The sequence below is a fragment of the Myotis myotis genome, unplaced genomic scaffold (genome assembly GCF_014108235.1).
Source record: "Myotis myotis isolate mMyoMyo1 unplaced genomic scaffold, mMyoMyo1.p scaffold_m19_p_16, whole genome shotgun sequence".
In the NCBI taxonomy this organism is placed as follows: Eukaryota; Metazoa; Chordata; class Mammalia; order Chiroptera; family Vespertilionidae; genus Myotis; species Myotis myotis.
This window is the reverse complement of record NW_023416320.1, coordinates 792,371-813,229: the sequence shown is the minus strand read 5'-3', so window position 1 is coordinate 813,229 and position 20,859 is coordinate 792,371. Positions and strand designations below refer to the sequence as shown.

Genomic DNA, 20,859 nt, shown 5'->3' with positions numbered 1-20,859 from the left:
TGAAGCCACATGGGGTGTGCATCCGAGCTGGGCGTCTACTAGCTTAGTAACCTTGAACCCTCTGTATTTTGGTTCCGCAAGTGTGAAGCGGGAAAAGTGGTCCTCCTCCCAGGGTCACTGTGAGGACGCAGTCAGTAGTGGTGATGAGAACGTTCCTTGTGCACCAGGCACTACTAGAGCATGTGCTGTTCTGTTACCAGTAGCATTGTTACCGTGATGGTAATGCTGCCCATCTGAGAAACACACGTGTGACGTACATACACACAGAAGGCACTACACAGCTCACCTCGCACCTCTTCCCTCGCCCGCTCTGCAAAAACCAATGCCTTTGGTTTGTTTCTACTGTGAGTCAAAGTCACCCAGGGCAGGTGAAAGGGAAATCAAATAAAACAAAAACCCACAGCACAAGCGTAGCAAGAGAACACTACTCACGGTCAGAAGGCCCGCAGCTCTGGAAGGCGTCAGTGACAGTGTGCGGCAACACCCTAGCTTCTCTTTCCTCCTTCCATAGCCGCGAAGAGAACCTGCCAAGGGAGACGGCACAGGAGAGACCACTTTACGGCACTGGGTTCTCAGAGGCCGGCTGTGGCCACCACCTCAGTCAGCTTCACCAACCGCCTCTCTGTGGAAAGACGGGTAAAAAATCTGACGTCAAGTTCCTGTCTTCAAACCTACATCCTAAGCTAAGAAAATACAGGTGAAGGAACTGAGAACTACTGAAACATCTAATCATCACAAATTAATATGGCAACAGAATATACACATCTATTTCACCCCCTCCCACTAAAATTATACTAAAGTGGTATTTTAAAAAATTATTTTAAAACAGCACAGGTGCCAAGACCGGTTTGGCTCAGTGGATAGAGCGTCGGCCTGCGGACTGAGGGGTCCCGGGTTCGATTCCAATCAAGGGCATGTACCTGGGTTGCGGGCACATCCCCAGTAGGAGATGTGCGGGAGGCGGCTGATCGATGTTTCTCTCTCATCAATGTTTCTGGCTCTCTGTCCCTCTCCCTTCCTCTCTGTAAAAAATCAATAAAATATATAATATAAAAAAAAATAAAAAATAAAATAAAACAGCACAGGGAGAACTGAAAGGAAAGAAAGGAACAAAATTTTAGAAATTATAAGAAAAGCTTAGTTCTAATTCTAACATGGAAGAGAGAGACCAAAACAAATAGAAAAAAAGCAGGAGGAAAAACTTGGAGGAAACAAATTATACAAAGATTGGAAGCATATAAATGACTCTACAGGCCAAGAAAGCCAGGCCCTAAGCCAGAGTGGAAACACGGAGAAGCTGCAGTGCCCAGCGGTGCCCCAGGAGGCTCCCCTGGCAGCACCGTGCAGGCAGAGCTCAGGGTAGAGGGTGCTGAGCTGCAGCTAGAACTCAACACCATGCCTCCATGTGACTGACCTTCCTCCCTCAGACAGAGGCTGGAGGGTCATTCCCCCGAAAAAGGAGTGTCTTTGGACTGAGTCACCCAGCCCAGCTTTACAAAACAGAGGTGGATCTAATCACGGTCCACACTGGACAGTGAACTCCCAGGTCCCCCCACCCATGTCAGAGGGGAGCGGGAAGGAGATGGGAAAGAGGGGGGAGGGAGAGAAAGGAAGAAAGGAAGTGGAAAGAGAAACTAGACAAACTGTCAATCACGGTTTCAATCACGCATTTGTCTCTAACACTTTACCTCCAAGCATCCTATCTCAAAAAGCCCCTGGACAAAGTCTCCACCATCGTGTGAGGAGCACAAGCAAATGTGAGGAAGACCTGGGTAAAGAACACATGAGCTCCAACGGAGAAGAGCTAAGGACAGGAATCCCCAGGGCCAGGGGAAGGCGGCTGGAACGGCAGCTGCGCACCAGGAGCGGGACTGAGGCCCAGCTGGGGCAGGCCGGTCCGAGCAGCGTGTGGCGGCCCTGCGCCACCTCTTTCCGGGGATCCACCGCCGGGTGATGTACCTACCAACACAAGAAGTCGGCCAAGAAATACAGGGATGAGGTAACAAGCACACACCCAGCTCTGGAGAAAAGCCCAGGATGAGGGCACAGGAAAGCCGGACAACAGAGGCCTGGCAGAGGAGCGCCCAGCGCGGGCGGCAAAGGAGAACAGAGCCCTCTAGGAATGGCCTCCCAGACATGAACTGTGCATACCTGAGCGTGTGTGACTGACTTCATGGGAAATTGGCCAATAGGCTATCGGAGAGTCTGGGAAAATAAGCAATAGGTATGAAAGGACTCAGAAATGGGGAACTGAGCTGTCATAGGAAGGTGACTCTCCATCCCCCTGCCCTGTGACAGCTCTACCCTGGGCCTCACCCGACCGCCTGTGATCAATGGTTGATTTCTCTCTCCCTCGCTGACTGAGAGACCTGGTGGAGAGGGCCCGTCTCACCTGGCTGTCACTTTCAGAGCCCGGCAGAATGCCTGCTACAAGACGACACACAACAGCCAAGGTTTCCTGCTACTGACTCGTGCACTGCCGCTAGGACTCACCAGCCCACTGCTGCTCCTGCACGTGTCGCCGAGGGCTCGCCGTAACAGCACGAGTTAAGCGTGGCTCCACAACGCACTGCTCACACATTTCTAACTCCGCAGAAGGAACCACACCCATTTTGTGTGTCAGCATGCCCTACCCTTAACACTGGCACTTGTCCATCTCTTGAAGCCACGTGACCATTAAGATATGCCTAACAATATAAACGTTAGCTTTGTCGAATGTAAAATACTGTGTTGAAAATATTTCATGCTAACTAGAGTCCCAAATACCTGGCTGGCCTCCATGTACCAAAACGTGTCTTGTTTTGACTTTGGAGGGTGGGGGAGAGCAGGGGAAACATTTTAATTGCTGGTTCAGATGGTTCAATTTAGGAGGCAGCTGCATCTGTTTGCGTTTGACTTGGCAGTTTGGGGTATATTACATTTAAAGTAAGACTCCTGTAATCTGGATGGCTAGCCTTTGCTCACGGCCCCAAACCGCTGAAGAGCACCAGGTGTCCACCATCTAACAAGGACTGGCTCCCTTGGGGGGTGGGCGCCCTTCAATGATCTGATGAAAGCCCCCGAGTCGCTCCCCAGGGAAACAGCTCACGTGCTCACACAAGTCCCTTGAGATTTCTGGGACGCATGAACCTAGGAGTAAATGTTTCCTCCTCAAAGCTTTTGTTCAATCACTAGCATTTGCATAAGAGCAAAGAGAGCTTCATGAACTTATACCAAAGGGGAAATCTGGGAGCCATGCTGGACATAACCTGGACTTACCAGCTCAGGGCCTGGAGATGAACTCAGAGCAGGCCTCACATGCCTCTCTCCCAGTCCTCAGCTGCACCCTTAAGGCTTTCTTCATTTATTTGTACAACATCTATATATATAAAAGGCTAAGTGTCCATCCATCCAACCAGTAGCTATGTCATGCACTGACCACCAGGGGACAGACGCTCAATGCAGGAGTTGCCATGACACGCACTGGCCATTTAAAGGTAAATGGCACCACAGACCTGGCGCCAACAAACCAACACTCGGCTTCCCCCAAGTGGGACACAGACTCTGCCACCACCCCGGAGTGATACCCACCAAATCGCAGCCAACGCTGCTGAGACCCCATAGCACAAAATGCGGTCCATAGCCCAGCCCAGCACAGAAACAGTCACTGTGGGCACCAGGTGATGACATCACGTAGCAACGCCTGGCTTCCTCTCCATAGCAACTAGCCTCCTTGCAGTTTCTTCAGCCCAGGAACATGGCTTGCTTTATAGCCAGGTGCAAACATTTTACACTTTAACCAAATGTCTGTGAAGTGTTTTCACGTGCCTCATCTCATTTAATCCTCACAGGAGTCCTGGAGTAGGTAGATAGGAGATTTGGTAAAATCCTATTTTCTTTTCATTAGCCAGAAAACAGAGATTTAGAAAGTTTAGAAACTTGACCCGACTGAAAAGAAGAACTGGTAGACCTTGAAAAATGACTTAAGGTTTTCTCACTGTGCAGATTATAGTTAAACACTGCTAGAGTTCAATATTTTACTCTTTGTTCTCCCTGCGTGATCTACAATAATAACCTGCTTCGTGTTGATATTTACTACTGTGTTGCTGAAAATTACCTGAAAGAGAAGTTGGAGTGCTTCATTGGACTGGAAAAAGTTTAGCTAAATCAGAAAGCTGGCCTAATTAAGCAAGTTTATTCTACATATATAAAAGGCTAAGTTGACCGGCACATGCGCGATACATATAAAGCTCTCACTAGCACCAATCGCACACCTGTGTTTCAATCTGTCATTGTCTATCGTGAATTTGGTTGACACTTCTATTGGGTGAATAGCGATATTAAAATATTTCTTCTAATTAACTTCCTTTCAATGTGCACGAATCCATGCACCGGGACACTAGTAATTATATAACTATATCACACCCTCTGAACTTTGCTCGCCACTTTACCAGTGAGGCGGCACTGGGCAGCTGTTTCCTTAATGACTTCTAAAGTGTGTTACTGCAATACCCCTTTGCTGAGCTTTGTAACTCCAGTCCAACCACCCTCCCGCCCCATAACCCTTCTCTGTATCAGAATCAAGTGCAAACTGCATTGATCTTGTCTATAATATCAACTTCACCGCCTTCTCTGCACAACCCATCCTGTACTCTCAACTTGATAAAAACATTCAATCCCAGAGCCCAGCCTCTCACGCCTGCGCTCTTGCACAGGTGTGTCCTCTGTCTGGAAGGCCCTTCCTGCTTCCCCTTGTTCACTGACCTTCTCCAGGTTCTTTTACTCAGCTGGATCCTGCAGAGATGGCCACATCTAGTCTGCAGCCAGTTTTTGTAGAGGTCCTGGATTAAGAATGATCTTTACCTTTTTAAAGGGCTAAGAAAGCCCTAACCGGTTTGGCTCAGTGGATAGAGCATCAGCCTGCGGACTCAAGGGTCCCATATTCGATTCCGGTCAAGGACATGTACCTTGGTTGCGGGCACATCCCCAATGGGGAGTGTGCGGGAGGCAGCTGATCGATGTTTCTCTCTCATCGATGTTTCTAACTCTCTATCCCTCTCCCTTCCTCTCTGTAAAAAATCAATAAAATATAAAAAAATAAACAAATAAAATAAAATAAAATAAAGGGCTAAAAAAAATGTGATCCACAAAGTCTAAAGGGTTTACTGTCTGGCAACGCCTGAATTTGACCAGCACTGGGGACATGCCTTCTGAGTTCTCAGAGCACCTGCTGTGACATGAGCACTGTGGGCATCACAGTGCACTGTGTCCGGCTTGGTCCCCTCAGGTCTGTACCTGTTACAAGACAGGCATTCAATAGATGCTGAACAAATGAAGTAACTGAACAGAACAGCTCAAGGACAAGCTAGGGAAACACATTTAGCACAAAGGGTTGCCTTCAGTAGCAAAACACCATATAAGTCTGTTAACGCGCCAATGCCAACACTTCACATCTGTACCCACTTAACATGGTAACTGTGCACACAGCCTCAAGGACTGAGATCACGAGCGGACTTGATCGGTAAGGACACTGGGATCACAGAACTAGACAGCTTGTTGAAAGTCCCATGACCAAAGGCACAGAGCCAACCTGCGCACCTAGGTGTTCTGTCTCCTAGATGAGATGCTCGTTCTACTAAACAGACCTGCCCCTCTACACACACCAGGCGACCTAGACACCTTCAATTCTAATTCCTGAGGCTTTGGGGAAGGGACAAAATTTAAATTTTGACTCACTATTTAATTTTTATAATTTTTCACATTAATATTACTTTTTGTAAAAAAATAAATAAACTTGAAAAGGACACCCAAAATAAGGACTATACTAAATGGCCTCAGCATAATCACAAACCAAAAATTTTCTTTCTTTCCTTTTTTTAAAAATCAGTCCCTAAGAAAGTAAAATTAAACAGCTTAATTAACAAAGTCAGTGAAAGGAAGGCAGCTGCAGGCCCAGCGTGAGCCCTTGCCTGACAGCTGAGCTCAAACAGACTGGCAGGTGAGGCTGTCCCTTTTCTGGTCACTTTTCCGAAAGCTTCAGTGTGGGTAGAACAGGGCCATTTACACCTCAGCCTGAGCCAGGAGCCAGCACGTTTCCAGAGGCAGAAATAAAATATCAGAAACTCTATTAACTAAAAACTTAGGCTCATCTATTACTTAAGTCGATTTTGCATAACCAAGGTATAAACTACTTAAGTAGCTCAGAGCCCAGAAGTTTCTTAGACCAAGATCGTAGCCGAAGTGACCTACGACATGGGTCTATTTAAGATAACATTTCAAAAAACTAGTTTCACACACAACAAATTTTGTGACTACAGTCCAATTTTAGAAATAAGTCACAACCAGGTATATCAAAAAATACACTCATTTGTAATTTATCAAACACTTTTCAGGAATCTGAATGGAAATTAAAAAGTATATCTACATAATGAACTTACTTACTGAATAGAACAATAAATGCTTTATGAACTAAATAAAAATACTTCATATCAAAATGTAGCCCTCCAATAAAGATTCCTTAAATGAAACAAAAAATGCTAATCATAAAAGAAAATATTGATAAAGAATTTTAATATTAAAAACTTTCGTTCTAAGACACGTCAAAAGGAAGACAAAGCAAACAACGGCAGACAAAGGACTCTGCGGTCCACACCCAGAAAGAAGGGCTACCGCCAGGAAGCAAAACCGAGAGCTCAGGCCAAGGACCTCACAAGTCCGTCCGAAACCAGAGAGGAGGTATGGCCAATAGATTAAAAGAAGCTCAACAGCATTAGTAATGAGGGAAATTCAATTTAAAGCCAAACAGATATTATTACACACTCGAAAGAATGGCAAAACTGAAAAGCCAGACAAAATAAACTACTGGCAAGGACGTGGAGCCAGGAGTCACTTACTTTCCCATATTCGTGGGGGAGCGAATTGGCACAAGCACTTGGAAAGCAATTTGGCAGCAACCAGTCCCGCTGAACACTAGCCAGCCCAGAGCCAGCAACGGTGCTCCTTCGGACGGGCTGGACATCGGCACGCATGTAGGCGGCAGGAAACAGACACAGCAGCGTCTGCAATAGCAAAAGGCTGGAGGCCAAATGCCCACCAATTGTAGGCAGATTACACAACAGCGACAATGAATGAACACTGACAATGTACATCCCTCAGGTGAGGCTCAGGATCAGAGCTGAGTACAAAGAGGAAGTCGTAAAAACACATATAGTGTCACTCCCTTAGTATAAAGTTCAGCCCTGGCTGGTGTGCTCAATGGTTGGAGCATTGCCCCAAGCACTGAAGGGGTGTGGGTTCAATCCCCAGTCAAGAATATGTACCTAGGTTGCATGTTTGCATCCCACCCCAGGTCAGGGTGTGCGCAGAAGGCAACTAATAAATGTGTCTCTCACATCGATGTTTCTTGCTCGCTCTCTCTCCACCCCCTTCCTTCCCTCCCTTCCACTCTCTCTGAAAATGCAATGGAAAAAGTCCATCCAGGTGAGGATTAACAAAACAAAACACAAGTTCCAGATTGACAAGAAGGCTAGAAACATGCCCAGTAAGTGCCCGGGCCCATCCACAGCATGGAAAGCTGGCAGACAGGGACAGCGGGGCCGCTTCCGCATGGCCCCGGTCCACATGCCCCCGCTCCTACCTGCAAACACTCTCGGACTGGAGCGCAGTGGCTACAGAGGTTCCAAGCCATCCCTAATCTACTACATTCTTAAATAGTAGCAGGGATGCCTGCGGGAATGGAGGAAGGGAGCACCCTTTCAGGTTTTCCACTCATGACATTTTCTTCCATCTGTGGTTTTGGCCCCCTCTCTTAATACGAGAGGCTAATTTGCGGTGCCGTAAACCAATCTGCACGTTCCCTCCACCATCTATCTTTGCCTGTGCTCTTCTTCTCCCTAGAACAGTCCCCATCTTTCCCCTCTCCCCCAGGCCAGCTCCTGCTGACCCTCCACAGAGGGTGCAGCCGTCCTGCAAGCCCGGCAGTCCCCGGCAGCTTTGCAAAGCACTTGAAACATGGCGTGGCAACTGCCTATTTACCAGACAACAACCGCCAAGGCCAGGGATTCAAGTCAACACATCATACATATTTTCAGTCAATCTCAGTGACATTGGCAGACATTTGGAAGCTAACTGTCAGTACTCAGTGCACCACCTGCCCAGGCTGCGAACCCCCACGCACCTCACGGGGAGGCTTCACGTCAAGCTTATAAAGGGGCTCGATCATCTGTTCTAGCCACAGGCAAAGTGCAGAGAAAGTCAAACTTTACGCAACAAGGACACCTGTATTCGTGGTTCTTAAGGCGACCAGTGCACCACAACCAGTGCCCGGGGCATGCTCAGTGTAGCCAGTGCCATCCAATAGAATCTCGGGCAGTGATGCAAATGCTGTGTCTGCAGTGTCCCAGGGAGTAGCCACTAGCCACATGTGGGGACCAAGCACTTGAAATGGGGCTAGTGTGACTGTGGAATAGAACTTTTAACTTAATTTCATTCTAATTTTAATAGCCACATGGGGCTAGTGCAGCCGTGGGTAAACTACGGCCCGCAGGCCGGATCTGGCCCGTTTGAAATGAATAAAACTAAAAAAAAAAAGACCGTACCCTTTTATGTAATGATGTTTACTTTGAATTTATATTAGTTCACACAAACACTCCATCCATGCTTTTGTTCCGGCCTCCGGTCCAGTTTAAGAACCCACTGTGGCCCTCGAGTCAAAAAGTTTGCCCACCCCTGGGCTAGTGGCTACTATAGGAGAGACGGCACTGGAGTAGAAATGAAAAAAGTTTCCTTGGTTCCTAACAGCAGGCTATATTATTTGAAAAAGACCGTATTACCTGAAAAAAGACTTAAAAGATGGATGGAATACTTTAATCTTAAAAGCAACCAGAAACTGACAAGACAACAAGGAAATACGGAACAAAATTAAAGTGAAATCAGGAACCAGAGATAAACAAGCACAGAAAACACCTTTGCCCTGAAGTCACTTGCCAATTCTGACATGTTCAACTTTCCTTCCCGCAGCACGCGGGAAAGAGACAGAAATCAGAGGCTGGGTCCCCAAGTGTCTAACCCAACCTGAAGAAGCAGGGCCCCCTCGCTACCCCGCTCAGGATGAGCTACAGACCCTGAGGCCTGGACCTTCGTTTCAGGTGATCGCAGACTGGTTGACACAAAATCAAATGCTCTCTGAAGGAAGCTACCTTTTACATTCCATGCCTTAAATAACTTGGGTCCATATGCCATACCATAAATAAGGATGATCTCAAAATGAATCATAGGCCTCAATGTAAAAACTAAAACTACTAATCTTCTACAGAGGGGGAAATGGGAGAAAATCTTTGTGACCAAAATTAGGCAAAGATTTCTTAAGTATGACACCAAAAAAGCACAATCCATAAAACAAATTGATAAATGGGACATCATCAAAATGTAACTTCTGCCCTTCAGGAAACTTAAGAAAATGAAAAAACAAGCCACAGCATAGGACAAAAGCATTGCTCGTATCTGATAAAGGACTTGTAACAGAATATATAAAGAATGTACCACTAAGGCAAAAAAATTTTTAATGGGCAAAATATTTGAACACCAAAAATGTTAGGGATGACAAATAAGCATATGAAAAGATACTCAACATTATCAGGCAATTGGGGGATGTAAATTACAACCACAGTGAAATCCATTAGACACGATTACAATGGCTAAAACTGAAAAGACTAGCCACACCACGCGTTAATGAAACTGATCCTTCTCCCTACTATGCACCAAAGCCAATTCAAGAGAATTACAAAGTTAAAGGCGGGAGGCAAAACCATGGAGCATTTAGAATATAACAGAGGAATTACTTGATGACATCAGGGTAGGGAAAGACACGAAAAGCACCAACCATAAAGGGGAAGACTGATAGGACTTAAGGACTTCTAGTCATCGAAAAACACACAAAGCAAGCCCTGGCTGGTTTGGCTCAGTGGATAGAGCATCAGCCCTCGGACTGAAGGGTCCCGGGGTTGATGCCTGTCAAGGGTGCATGCGAGAGGCAACCAATTAATGTGTCTCTCTCACATCCATGTTTCTCTCTCCCCCTCCCTTCCACTCTCTCTAAAAACCATGCAAAAATATCCTCAGGTGAGGATTGACAACAACAAAAACAAACAAACAAACAAACAGAAACATTGAGTCAGTGAAACTGCATATGACGAAGTGGGAAGACACAGCGGCAAAATATATAACTAACAAAAGACTTCTGAATAAAGAAGTCCACAATCAATTTTTAAATAGAAAAATATGGGCACTTCGTCAAACAGTGAATGGCCAGTAAGTGTACAAAAAGATATGCAACCTCATTCTAACCAGGAACAGGCTATTTAAAACCACAACGTGGTAATACTACAGAAACCACCAGCCGGTGGGGAGGAAAGGCGAGGAGCCCAGGGAGGGCTGCGGGAGGAAGCAGCAGAGCAGCGGGGCGCGGCCCGTCAGTGAGGGGCACCAGGAGAATCGGGGCGGCCTTCTCTGAGCAGCTCCTCCGGGCCAGGCACCTGAAGCACATTTCATGGGTCACGGCCTGTACTGACTGAACTCTAACTTTAATTTCATCTGACCAATTTTAAGGAGAAAGACACTGTCCCAGCAGCTCTTTCCCACCAGCTCATTTCTCTCTCGCCTTCACAGAGCTGTGCAGTCGACTGAAAGTTTGATCATGGGGTGTGGGGGCAGAGAGGCGGGGGTGGGAGATTCATGTGGAAACGTCCTTCTCACTGTTTCGGGACTGCACTCAATTCCACCTGCCTGTCCCTAACTCTTCTTCTCTGTGTAACAACGTTCATACGGTAAAGACCCCTCCTCCCCACAAAGCCCCACAGCCAAGTGATCTACTCCAGGCTTCGTAGCTGACTCCCTTCAGGACCTCCAATCAACCCGAACACTGACCACCCACCTCTGCTCGTAGAACGAGGAAGCTGTGGGGACCCACGATCTGGGAAGGATAAGATAAAGTCCTTGTCCCTGAGCTCACACCATTCTGTCTGCCAAGTACACCTGATTCTGCATCTGGGATAGGCACATCACCAATCCCAACTTTGTACCATGAAACTTTTATTTAGCCTGTTTCTTAGGAAAAAAGGAAAGAACAAAAGGCTAAACAAAATGTATTAAAGTTAGATATCAATCTAAGGCTAGGCAGAGAATCAATTCACACAACACTTCCATTAGTCACACCAAGACTTGGCCATCGCCCTGACTCTAGCAGAAGCTAGCCAATTTTCAGCACTAAAACACAACCACCAGGGAACACGTGCTAAGACACACATGCACACTCTCCTGCCATTAACCAAAAGCCAAAAGTCCAGGAGCCACATAAACTATTTCAATGTAAAACCGTTCATTTAAAATTGTTCATTTTGGAATCGGGATTCAAAGTTCTTCCCTGGAATCCAGTCCGATGTGGTCTTTAAATGAGGGTCTTCACAGCAGCAGCCTCCTGACGCAGTTCTCCAACAGTCAGCGTCTAATCAGACGCTGGGCATGCAATAGCCTGTTAACCAGTTTCTGACCTCCTGGCGCTTAAACTCTGACGGGAAGATACACAATCCACTAACAATACGTCATGTAAAATCGTGGAAGTCTCCAGTGCAGCAAAGACAAGAGCATGTTGCCTTGGTCATGAGTAGACACAACAAGCACCCCAAGTTCACAGCAGAATCCAAGCCACCAGCTGGCAGGACCTTTAGGCTAGATTGTACCGTGAAGGCAGGAGGGGATGCTGGGCACAGACAGCCCGCAGGCATGACTTTGTAGGTTCTTCTAAGCCTTGGTTTTGGTCCATTGGCGCCAAATAAAGTAGAAAGTGTGTCAACCGGTAAAAACAGGATGGAAATTCTAAGTTGGTGAAAATGAGCAGTCATTTGAGACATTTTTAGAGCAGCAACGTGTTACAGATGAGAAATACCAGGAGCACTACACAGAGCTTATTTGTGTGACACTTGCAGTTGCTTTTGCCTTCTGTTACTCCTTGCTTCCCACAAAACTGTATTCATAACACGAACCCCCAAAAGTCACCCATGACAAAACTCCGTAAATACAGAAGTTACTAAGGCACGTCCACTGACAAATAAGCGTCAGTCACTGCACAAGGCACTACCCATTTTTATTGAGCTGATTCTAATTTAAAACAATTACACAATTTTGTATTTCATTACAATGTTTACCAACACTATGCTAGCCACATCAGAACTTCAAGTTCTGAAAGTATCAGATTCAAACAGAAAACACAACAGTCTCAGCCCTCCCAGACCCGGTCATTCTCCTGCACACTGACTCCTCCTTCAGAAGGCTGGGTGTTCAGAAGGCTGGGTGTTCAGAAGGCTGGGTGTTCAGAGGATGCTCCTTCTCCAGGTAGGAGCGGGCTATGGTCAGTCCCTCAGGCATGGCCAAGGAGGACCCACCACTTTGGGGCGAAAGACCGAGGGTGAGCTACTCTAGCCCCAAACTCACAGTGTTTCATCTACAAAATGAGGATGTGAACAGCTCAACAGCTCTGGTCCTTGTGAGGAGTCAAGGAGAGGAAGCATCACAGCACTCGGCTCAGGCCTGCCCGTGGGGCTTAGCCCATGTAACCTCCAGTGCGGAGCCTCTCCCAGATCCAGCCACCTGTGCAAAGGCAGTGACGCCCACCGACAGCCTGCGTCCCACACGGTAATGTCGCATGTCTTCCCCTAGCTTTGGGTAATATTCACATGGATTAACTTGGGTCATTTTTCAGGTTCTGAAAAGAGTTTACAGTAAATGGCAATGCACATGAAGTTTGGGTAGAATTATTTTAATTAAATACAAAGTCTGTAAGGAAACACCTTCATGTTCTTAAAACCAGGTAAAGGTTGTGGTGGTGCCTCCAGGATTTCCCTCTGAGGCTTCCAGCTGCCACGTGGGCAAAAACATCGATTTCCTACTTCTGTCTATAAACCATGTCAATAGTGTCTATACAACTCAGACTATAATTAACAGCATTTGCTAAAAATTCATTTAAACTGAAAGTTGAACTATATATGCTTATCTTGATTTATTTTCATCAGAGAGCCTAGTAAAAAGTAATCCAATTATAGACAGGAACAGAGGGGGCTCCTCTGCTGTTTTATAATCAGAAACACAAAACAATGGTGGAGAGAAAGAGCAATAAAGAGTTCAAAAAGCCCTCGCCAGTGTGCTCAGTGGTTAGAGCAGCCGTGGGCAAACTACGGCCCGTTTGAAATGAATAAAACTAAAAAAAAAAAGACCGTACCCTTTTATGTAATGATGTTTACTTTGAATTTATATTAGTTCACACAAACACTCCATCCATGCTTTTGTTCCGGCCCTCCGGTCCAGTTTAAGAACCCATTGTGGCCCTCGAGTCAAAAAGTTTGCCCACCCCTGGGTTAGAGTGTCAACCTATGAACCAGAAGGTCACATGCCCCGGTTGTGGGCTCCATCCCCAGTAGGGTGTGTGCAGGAGGCAGCTGATCAATGATTCTCTCTCATTATTGATGTTTTTATCCCTCTCTCTTCCTCTCTCTGAAATCAATAAAAACATTTTTTTAAAATATAGCTCTGGCAGTGTGGCTCAGTGGTTAGAGCGCCGGACAGAGCACAAAGGGTCTCGCTTTGATTCCTGGAAGAGCATGTACCAGGGTGTGTGCGGGAAGCCACCAACGGATACATGCCTCTCTCACATCGATGTTTCTCTCTTTCTCTGTCTCCCTTCCTCCTTCCCACTCTTTCTAAAAGTCAGTGGAAAAAAATATCCTCAGGCAAATAAAAAAAGAGAGAGTTCAAGTACTGTTTACAGAAGAGAGGTAAAAAATGACTCTCAGTGTAACTGGGAGAGGGTGAAACCCAGGTGCACCCAGAGCTCAGCGCAACTGCTCTCCAGCCTCTTAAATGGCACCTTCTAAGGACTGACAAGCAACTTGGAGTATGAATGCTTATTTGCATTCAGAAACTTCCTGGACTTTATTACTATTGACTCAAGGTCACTTACTTTGCCCAAATTTTTAATTGGGGTTTTAAGTAATTAATACAGGCATCAGTAAAAAGTCTCAAAGACCTTCACAGCAATTTTTTTGCTAATTATTTAGGTTTGGTTTTTTTTAAGGGGAAACAGTAATGACAATATGTTCCTAAAACAAGCTTTAAGATAAAGTACTACAGAAATAAGCTTTTATCATTTTTAACAAAAAAACTAATTTCACAAATATAACAAGAACAGAACTTTCAATGCTACTGAAATTTAAAACAAGATTTATTCTAGCTGAAAATGTCTTAACTGCAAATATTTAATTTCAAAAGTTAAAGATTTACATAATATATTAACACTTTGAATCTAATCTTTTGTTGCTCTAGTGACAATTTTTAATTATTTTCTCAAAACCAACAAATTTTAAAATATAGGGGAAAAAGGTTTCCATAGTTAGTATTTTATAGAATTTAATAGAGATAGGAACTAAGATCCTATTTCTCTTATCAAATAACATCCAAAGAAAGGACAGTAATTTTCAAAATTATTTTTACCATGTTACAGTGTATGTACACACACACACACACACACACACACCCCACATATATAAATTAGTACAATCATTTCTTCTGGGGAAGCTAATCATCTTTTTTAAAGGAACTAACTTTAAGAATACAATTTTGTTATTTAAACAATTTCTCCAACTTCCTAACAAGAAAATTATCTGACTAGTTTGGAGAATTGGGACATCGCATTCTGTGCTTTCCAACACTGGGCATGGGGTGCAGAAGCAATCGGTTAAAAACATCCCGATCCTCGGGCTGGGAGAACCCCTCCCACAGCCTGCCTCCCGCCCGCATCCGCCCCGGGGTGCCCCCGCGGGGCCCGCCTCAGAAGAGGCTCCAGTCCCACCTGCTCTGGGGCCCAGCACTTGCCTCCAGCCCCGGCCCAGACCACCGCGCTAGGTTGGGACGCAGTGTCTCCCGCGCCCAGGACTCGTGCTGCTGCCCATGCCCCTCGCTCGGTGCCTGGGCGCCCCGCGGTCCGTGGGGCTGGCAGGGAACATGGCTTCTTCCCGCCGCTCCCGGGGCCGTGACTGGGCGGGAGGCCTGGGACGCGGGGAGGTGCCCTCGGGGAGGCCTGTCACGTCCGACCTCGCCCACCCCGTGGCGCTGGGTGCACAGGTGCCCACGAGGGTGAGCAGCGGGCTGGGCGGGTCTCCCCCGAGGGCAGCGCAGACCCGAGCAGCCTGCTCCCAGCCGCCCTGACGCACCAGCTTCCTCCACGAGCTCCGCGGTCTGACTTCACGGGACGGGACGGGACGGGCCTGAAAACGCGGCCCGCGCGCCACGGACCCACCGCACCGGGGCCGCACCTCCAGCACCGCGCGGGGCGCGCGCCGCCGTCTCCCAGGCTCGCCTCCCCCCGCGGTCACTTCCGAGAGGAGAGGCGTCCTCGCTGCCCGTCTCACACGGGGCGAGGCCCTGCGCCCCGGTCCGGGGGAGCGGCCCCTGCCCAGGAACGGGCGTGCGCACCCGCGAGCAGAAACGCCGAGGAGGCCCCTCCACCCGGCAGAGGCCCCAGCGCGTACGGCCCGGCCCGGCCCGGCCCGGCCCCGGCAGCGTCGCCGCTCTCCGCGCCCACTGCCCAGCCCAGCGCAGGCCGCCGCCGCCAGGCCGGGCAGCGGGAACGGCTCCGAAAGAGAAGCAGACCGAGCGCGCGAAGCTAAAACCCTGCGAACCCCAAACTCACACCCACACCCTCCCCACGAAGACCGGAGCGGGGAAGGAGCGGGAGGCGCGGGCCCGAGAGGGGACGCTCGGGCGGCAGGGACCCGCCGGGCTGCCCGGCCGTCGCCCGGGGTCGCGGGGCCACGGGGAGCCTGAGCGCCGGTAGCAGGGATGGCGCCCGCCCGGCCCGGGCCCAGGCCACCCGCCCGCAGCCCCGCTCCGACCCGCACCGGTTCACCCCGTGGGCGCCGGTCTCAGGAGAGGCCCCGAGGGCGAGGCTCCGTCCCGGGTCCCCGGCGGCCCCCGGCGCTCCCGCTTCCTCCTCCTTCCTCCCCTTTTGTGAGCGCCCGGCCCGCTCGGCGGCGGCCCCCGCGTCCCCGGCCTCAGCCTCACCTGAGCCCCGCGTCCCCACCGCCCCGGCCTCCCCGGGCCCCCGGTCTCCTCACGTCCCCGGCCTCCCATGTCCCCAGGCCCCGGGCGCGCGGGCAGGCAGCGCGGGAGGAGCTGGCCTCCGTCGCATCCGCCTCCGGGACTGATCTGTCCGGCCCCGCTCGGCCCTCCGCCCTCGGGCCGCGGCCCTGCCAACCACCAGCCCCGGGAGTGGCCCGCCCGCGCCCCGGCCCGGCCCCGCACTCACTCGGACCGCGCTCGGCGCGGGGAGGCGAAGACCGACGACAACGGGGCGGCGCCGCGGGCGGACTGGCCGCGCTCCCTCCCACGCCTCACGCCGCGGGCGCTCAGCGGTCCCGGCCCGGCGGCGGCGGCGGCGGCGGCGGCGGGCTCGCGCCCTCGGGGCCGTGCTGCGCGTGCGCGGCAGCTAGCGGAGGCGCGCGCTCCCCGCTCCGCTACGCGTGTCCGCGTCCCGCGCTTCCGCCTCCTGCAGGACCGGGCCTGCGCGCCGCGGGAAGCGCATGCGCAGGGCGCCGCCGGCTCCGCTCCGAGGTCGCGCGGGGGACGCCGGGCCGGGGCTTGGAGGGCCCGGGGCCGGTGGGCGGGGCTGCGGCCGGGGAAGCCCTGCCCGGGGCGGGTGGGGCGCCGGCCTGCCGGACCTCCCGGGCCGTCGTGCGGGGGCTCTGGGCCGCCGTGGGGGACACTTCCCCGTCCCCAAACCGCAGACGCGGCGGCTCTGGACGCCCTGGTCGGCGACCCAGCAGTTCCGCCCCAGAGTCGGAACCGCCCGCGTCGGGGTCGCTGTGGACCGGGTCCGTGACCTGTCCAGGCTTCCCGCCCACCTTAAGGAGTTCGGTGCCCGGGCCCCTTTGCAGATGGGGAAGCCGAGGCTCGGGCTGTGTCAGCGGCGTCGTGGCTGGTGCTGGCCTCGCTGAGACTGGGTCTTGGGAAATGGCCTGCAGGGGCCGTGTGAGTCGGGTGGGCAGCTGCGGCACCGTGTGGGCGAGGTGCTCTGGGCCTGAGCCCGGGGAGGAGGGTTCCGGGACCCGGGCCTCACCGGGCAGAGGGCGCTGAGGGCGAGCTGATGGGCTAGGACTGGGTGTCCGAGTGGCAGGGGGTGCAAAGCGCCCATGGCGGGGCCTGGTAGTCAGCTCGGGTGCCTGGCCTTTGTTCTCGAGCGGGGACCTTCGGAAGGGCCGACACCGAAAGTGATAGCTGATTTGTGTTCTTAAAAAAAAAATCACTGGCAACTGCGGTAGGAAGTGAAAGCACCTTTCGTTTTGATGGTGTCGCTTTAATCCTCACCGCAAGCCAGGAGGCAGGAGGCAACCCCCCCCCCCCCCCCCCAGGTGAGCTCCCTGCAGCTGAGCTCCCTGCAGCTGGCGGAGCTGACGGTCCGCTCTCAGAAGCTGTCGTTTGGTTCTCATTCCAACAGAATCGGGTGGAATAAAATGCTTTTGCTTAGCAAGACCTTTTCCATATTCAGTGTTTTCTTTTCATATTGTCCCTTGATGGAATGTATTGTGGTTGTTTGTTGTGTGTTTCTTTCCACTCCATTTAAACTTGTAAGGAGTTCTCTCCCTCTCCCCCCCCCCCCTCTCTCCCCCAGCCCAGGACCTTTGCACCGCTGTTGCTCTGCCTGGACCTCCTCCTCCCCTCACCTCCTTCAGGCCTGCAGATGGCATCCTATGGGATGTAACTGACCCCTGTGCACTCCGCACCCCTCGCTCTAGCACCTGTGGTTCAGGCCTCACAGTAGGTACTTGTTTATTTCTTGATGGTCCGCTCCCTCAACTAGAATATCGGAGTCATTAGAGCAGCGACTTTGTTTTGTTCTCTTCTGGGTCCCTGGCACATAATTAACTACTTGTTGAGTGACTGAATGAAGCCTTGGGTGATGTGAAGTGAGAAAGTATTATTTAAAGTCAACGGAAGGAATGGGAGTGGGGAGGGGAGTGAAGGGACAAAAGGGATTACAGTAAAGGGATGTCTTTGGGGGGAGGGGTTGCTTAGTGTGGTAGACTAAACACAGCCACCAAGTCTTTGACATTGCTCCCTGCAAGAGGTGGGATCTAGCTTCACCCCTTGAATCTGGACAGATGTTGTAACTCACGTTGACCGATAAAATGTGTAACAGTGACGTCGGACTTCCGAGCCAAGGCCTCCAGAGGCCAGCCCCAGCGAGCCTAGGGAGGCCCCATGGAAGAGAACTGAAGCGCGCTCCCCCCACCCCCGCCTCTCACCCCTCCACACACAAGCGGCCAGACTCCAGACGTGTGAGTGAGGCTGCCCTAGACCCCACCTCAGTTTAGCCAACTGCAGAGAATCATGAGCAAATGAAAACGGGGTGGGGGTAATTTTTGTTTTATTTCTTGATTGTAGAGAGAGGAAGGGAGAAAGCGAGAAGCATCAGCCTGATGTTCCACTTACCAGTATTTACGCATCAATGGTTGCTTCCTGTCTGTGCCCTGACGGGATCGAACCTGCAACCTTGGCGCATTGGGACGACGCTCCAACCAGCTGAGCTGCCCGGCCAGGGCAAAACTTGTGGTCTTAAGCTTCTGTGTTTTGCGGCAGTTTGTTACACAGCCATAGATAACTGACACATTCCATTTCCTCGCCTCCGCCGGCCTTGGTGCATTAGAAATTGATCTTCTTGACAGGCAGCTTCGATTATTCTGCTTAACAAAGAAAATGGGGGAAGGCAGGAGGAAGAATCGATGCGCATGAGAAGGACAGGCAGAAAGGCAACAGACAACCTGGGAAGCAGTGAGTGGCTGGTTGTCTAACGGACCCTCGTTAGCCCTGTGTCCTGTGGTGCCCAGAAGCTGCGGATGACTGGTGGCGCGAACCCAGGTCAGGTTCAGCCGTCCGCAGTTCACCAGCCCCTGACGGTGGGCAGGCTGCACAGCGTCTCTGAACCTCATTCCTCGTCTGCAAAGGACCTACATGACATTGGGTGGCTGTAGGACGGAGTGAGCCCTGCCGTAAGACACTCAGCAGTGTGCGTGGCATAACACGTGTTATTGATTAGCTATCGCATTACCGTATGGATCACTACTCACCTTGACTGTCACGGCTCCCCAGAGCGTAGCGTTAGCAAAGGCCGATGGTACGTGGGCCCTGTGGGTCAGTCCTGTAAACACTCCCTCTAAACCTCCTAGCAACCCTGCAGCTTACGCACTGTCGTCATCATCCCATTTCATTGATGGGAAAACTGTGGCTCCATCCCCAGTGGGGGGCGTGCAGGAGGCAGCCGATCCATGATGCTCTCTCGTCACTGATGTTTCCTTCCCTCCCTCCCGCTTCCTCTCTGCAGTCAACGGAAATGTATTTAGAAAGCACATCTGTGGCTCGGAGGAGACAGAAGCGAGGAGGCGGAGAGCGGGTGCTGGCTGGGTGCTCGGTAAGAGGGCCCGCTGTGGGAACTCACTGGCGTTTCTCATGAGGAGGCCGGAGGGATGGTTCTTGGGGAGCGCCGTCATCGCTCATCGTATCAATAGCGCACACTGTCATCGCGACCTAAGGCTGCTGAGTGCTCACTGGCTGAGCTTGTGCGGGTCCGGTTCCCCCCGGGAAGCTGCTCGCCCACACTCGCTGCCAGACTGAGTGCTGCGGAAGGGGTCTCCGTGTGCGGCCCCCACTAGAGAGCGTGGAAGTATCTGTGTAGGTTATTTGGGTTCTTCCGTGTGGGAGACCTCTCCCCCCCCATGTGTTCAGTCACTCTGTTTATATCAGCATGGACGCACGGATATATATATATTTTGTACTTTGGGTTATAATCGTCACCACTTTATTTTGCTGCTCTTTCTCTGGACGTTGTTAACGTCCAAAACGCCATCAAGCCTGACATCCTCCAGCCAGAACCAGGCAGTGTCCGCACAGGTAGGGCTGCCTCGGGGCAGAGAGTCAGCCCTGGCCACACACCCGCTGGGCAGCGGGCGGGAGAGATTGACGGGTCCGGTTACAGAGCCTGAACGCACCTCGCAGGTCTGTAACGTTCGTTCCCTCATTCAAACCACTCGTGCCGCACCCCGGGGATGTGCCGCGCCCCGGGGATGTGCCGCACGGCATGCTAAGCACCAGCTTGCTTCGTTCTGGTGGGAGCAGCGGGTAAACAGGGAATCAGGACTCAGCCAGCGAGCTGCGCTGCGCTGCTGCAGAGGTGATGTTGGCGCTGCGTCTTTTTGTTGTTGTTGATCCTCACTCACCCCAGGATCTTTTTCCATTGATTTTTAGAGAGAGTGGAAGGGAGGGGGAGAGACTGAGAGAAACGTCGTCATGAGAGACACATTGATTGGTTGCCTCCGGCATGCACCCCAGCCTGGGCTGGGGATCGAACCTGCAACCCAGGTACATGCCCTTAATGGGATTTGAACCCACAACCTTCGGTGCCAGGGCCAACACTCTAACCACTGAGCGACACTGGCCAGGGCATGGCTATAATTTTTTAGTAACTATTAGATCCCAGGCATATTAATTCATATCTCTTATCATCACTTCCAAGTTAGATGTTCTTATTGTCCCATTTTATAGATTAGAAAACTGAGGCACAGAGATTAAGAGGCTGCCCAAGGTCAAACCTTTGGCTCCCAGCCATAGGGCCTTTCATCTGGCTTGGTGTGTACTCCTCTGAAACATCCCAGAAGCCAGCGATTATGTAATCAGAAATGTCACTTTAAATTCCAACAGGTGTCCGCACTGACCCTTCTGCTTTTTCTGAAACGTCATTCATTCTTTGGCTTGCGCTGTTTTCCTTTCGTCTCCTCCAGCTTG

General features: G+C 50.7%; 2 protein-coding genes across 10 annotated transcripts in view; one reads left to right on the top strand and one right to left on the bottom strand.

Annotated features, from left to right (window-relative positions):
• Positions 1-16,469, bottom strand: part of PTK2 (protein tyrosine kinase 2) — a 113,908-nt gene extending 97,439 nt beyond the window's left edge. For 7 of the 9 annotated variants that reach the window (XM_036337584.1, XM_036337585.1, XM_036337583.1 and 4 more), the window contains exons 1-2: positions 16,331-16,469; positions 433-622 (exon numbers count right to left, since the gene is read on the bottom strand). The gene's annotated coding sequence lies outside the window, so the exon portion shown is untranslated. Of the gene's footprint in view, positions 1-432; positions 623-16,330 lie in introns of those variants that run through there. The other 2 variants (XM_036337590.1, XM_036337592.1) reach the window with 2 other exon arrangements.
• Positions 14,900-20,293, top strand: LOC118670567 (translation initiation factor IF-2-like). Its single transcript, XM_036337593.1, has 2 exons — positions 14,900-19,195; positions 19,403-20,293. The coding sequence occupies exon 1, from the start codon at positions 15,865-15,867 to the stop codon at positions 17,155-17,157; it is 1,293 nt and encodes a 430-aa protein (XP_036193486.1). The 5' UTR covers positions 14,900-15,864; the 3' UTR covers positions 17,158-19,195; positions 19,403-20,293.
• The last annotated feature ends 566 nt before the right edge of the window (positions 20,294-20,859 follow it).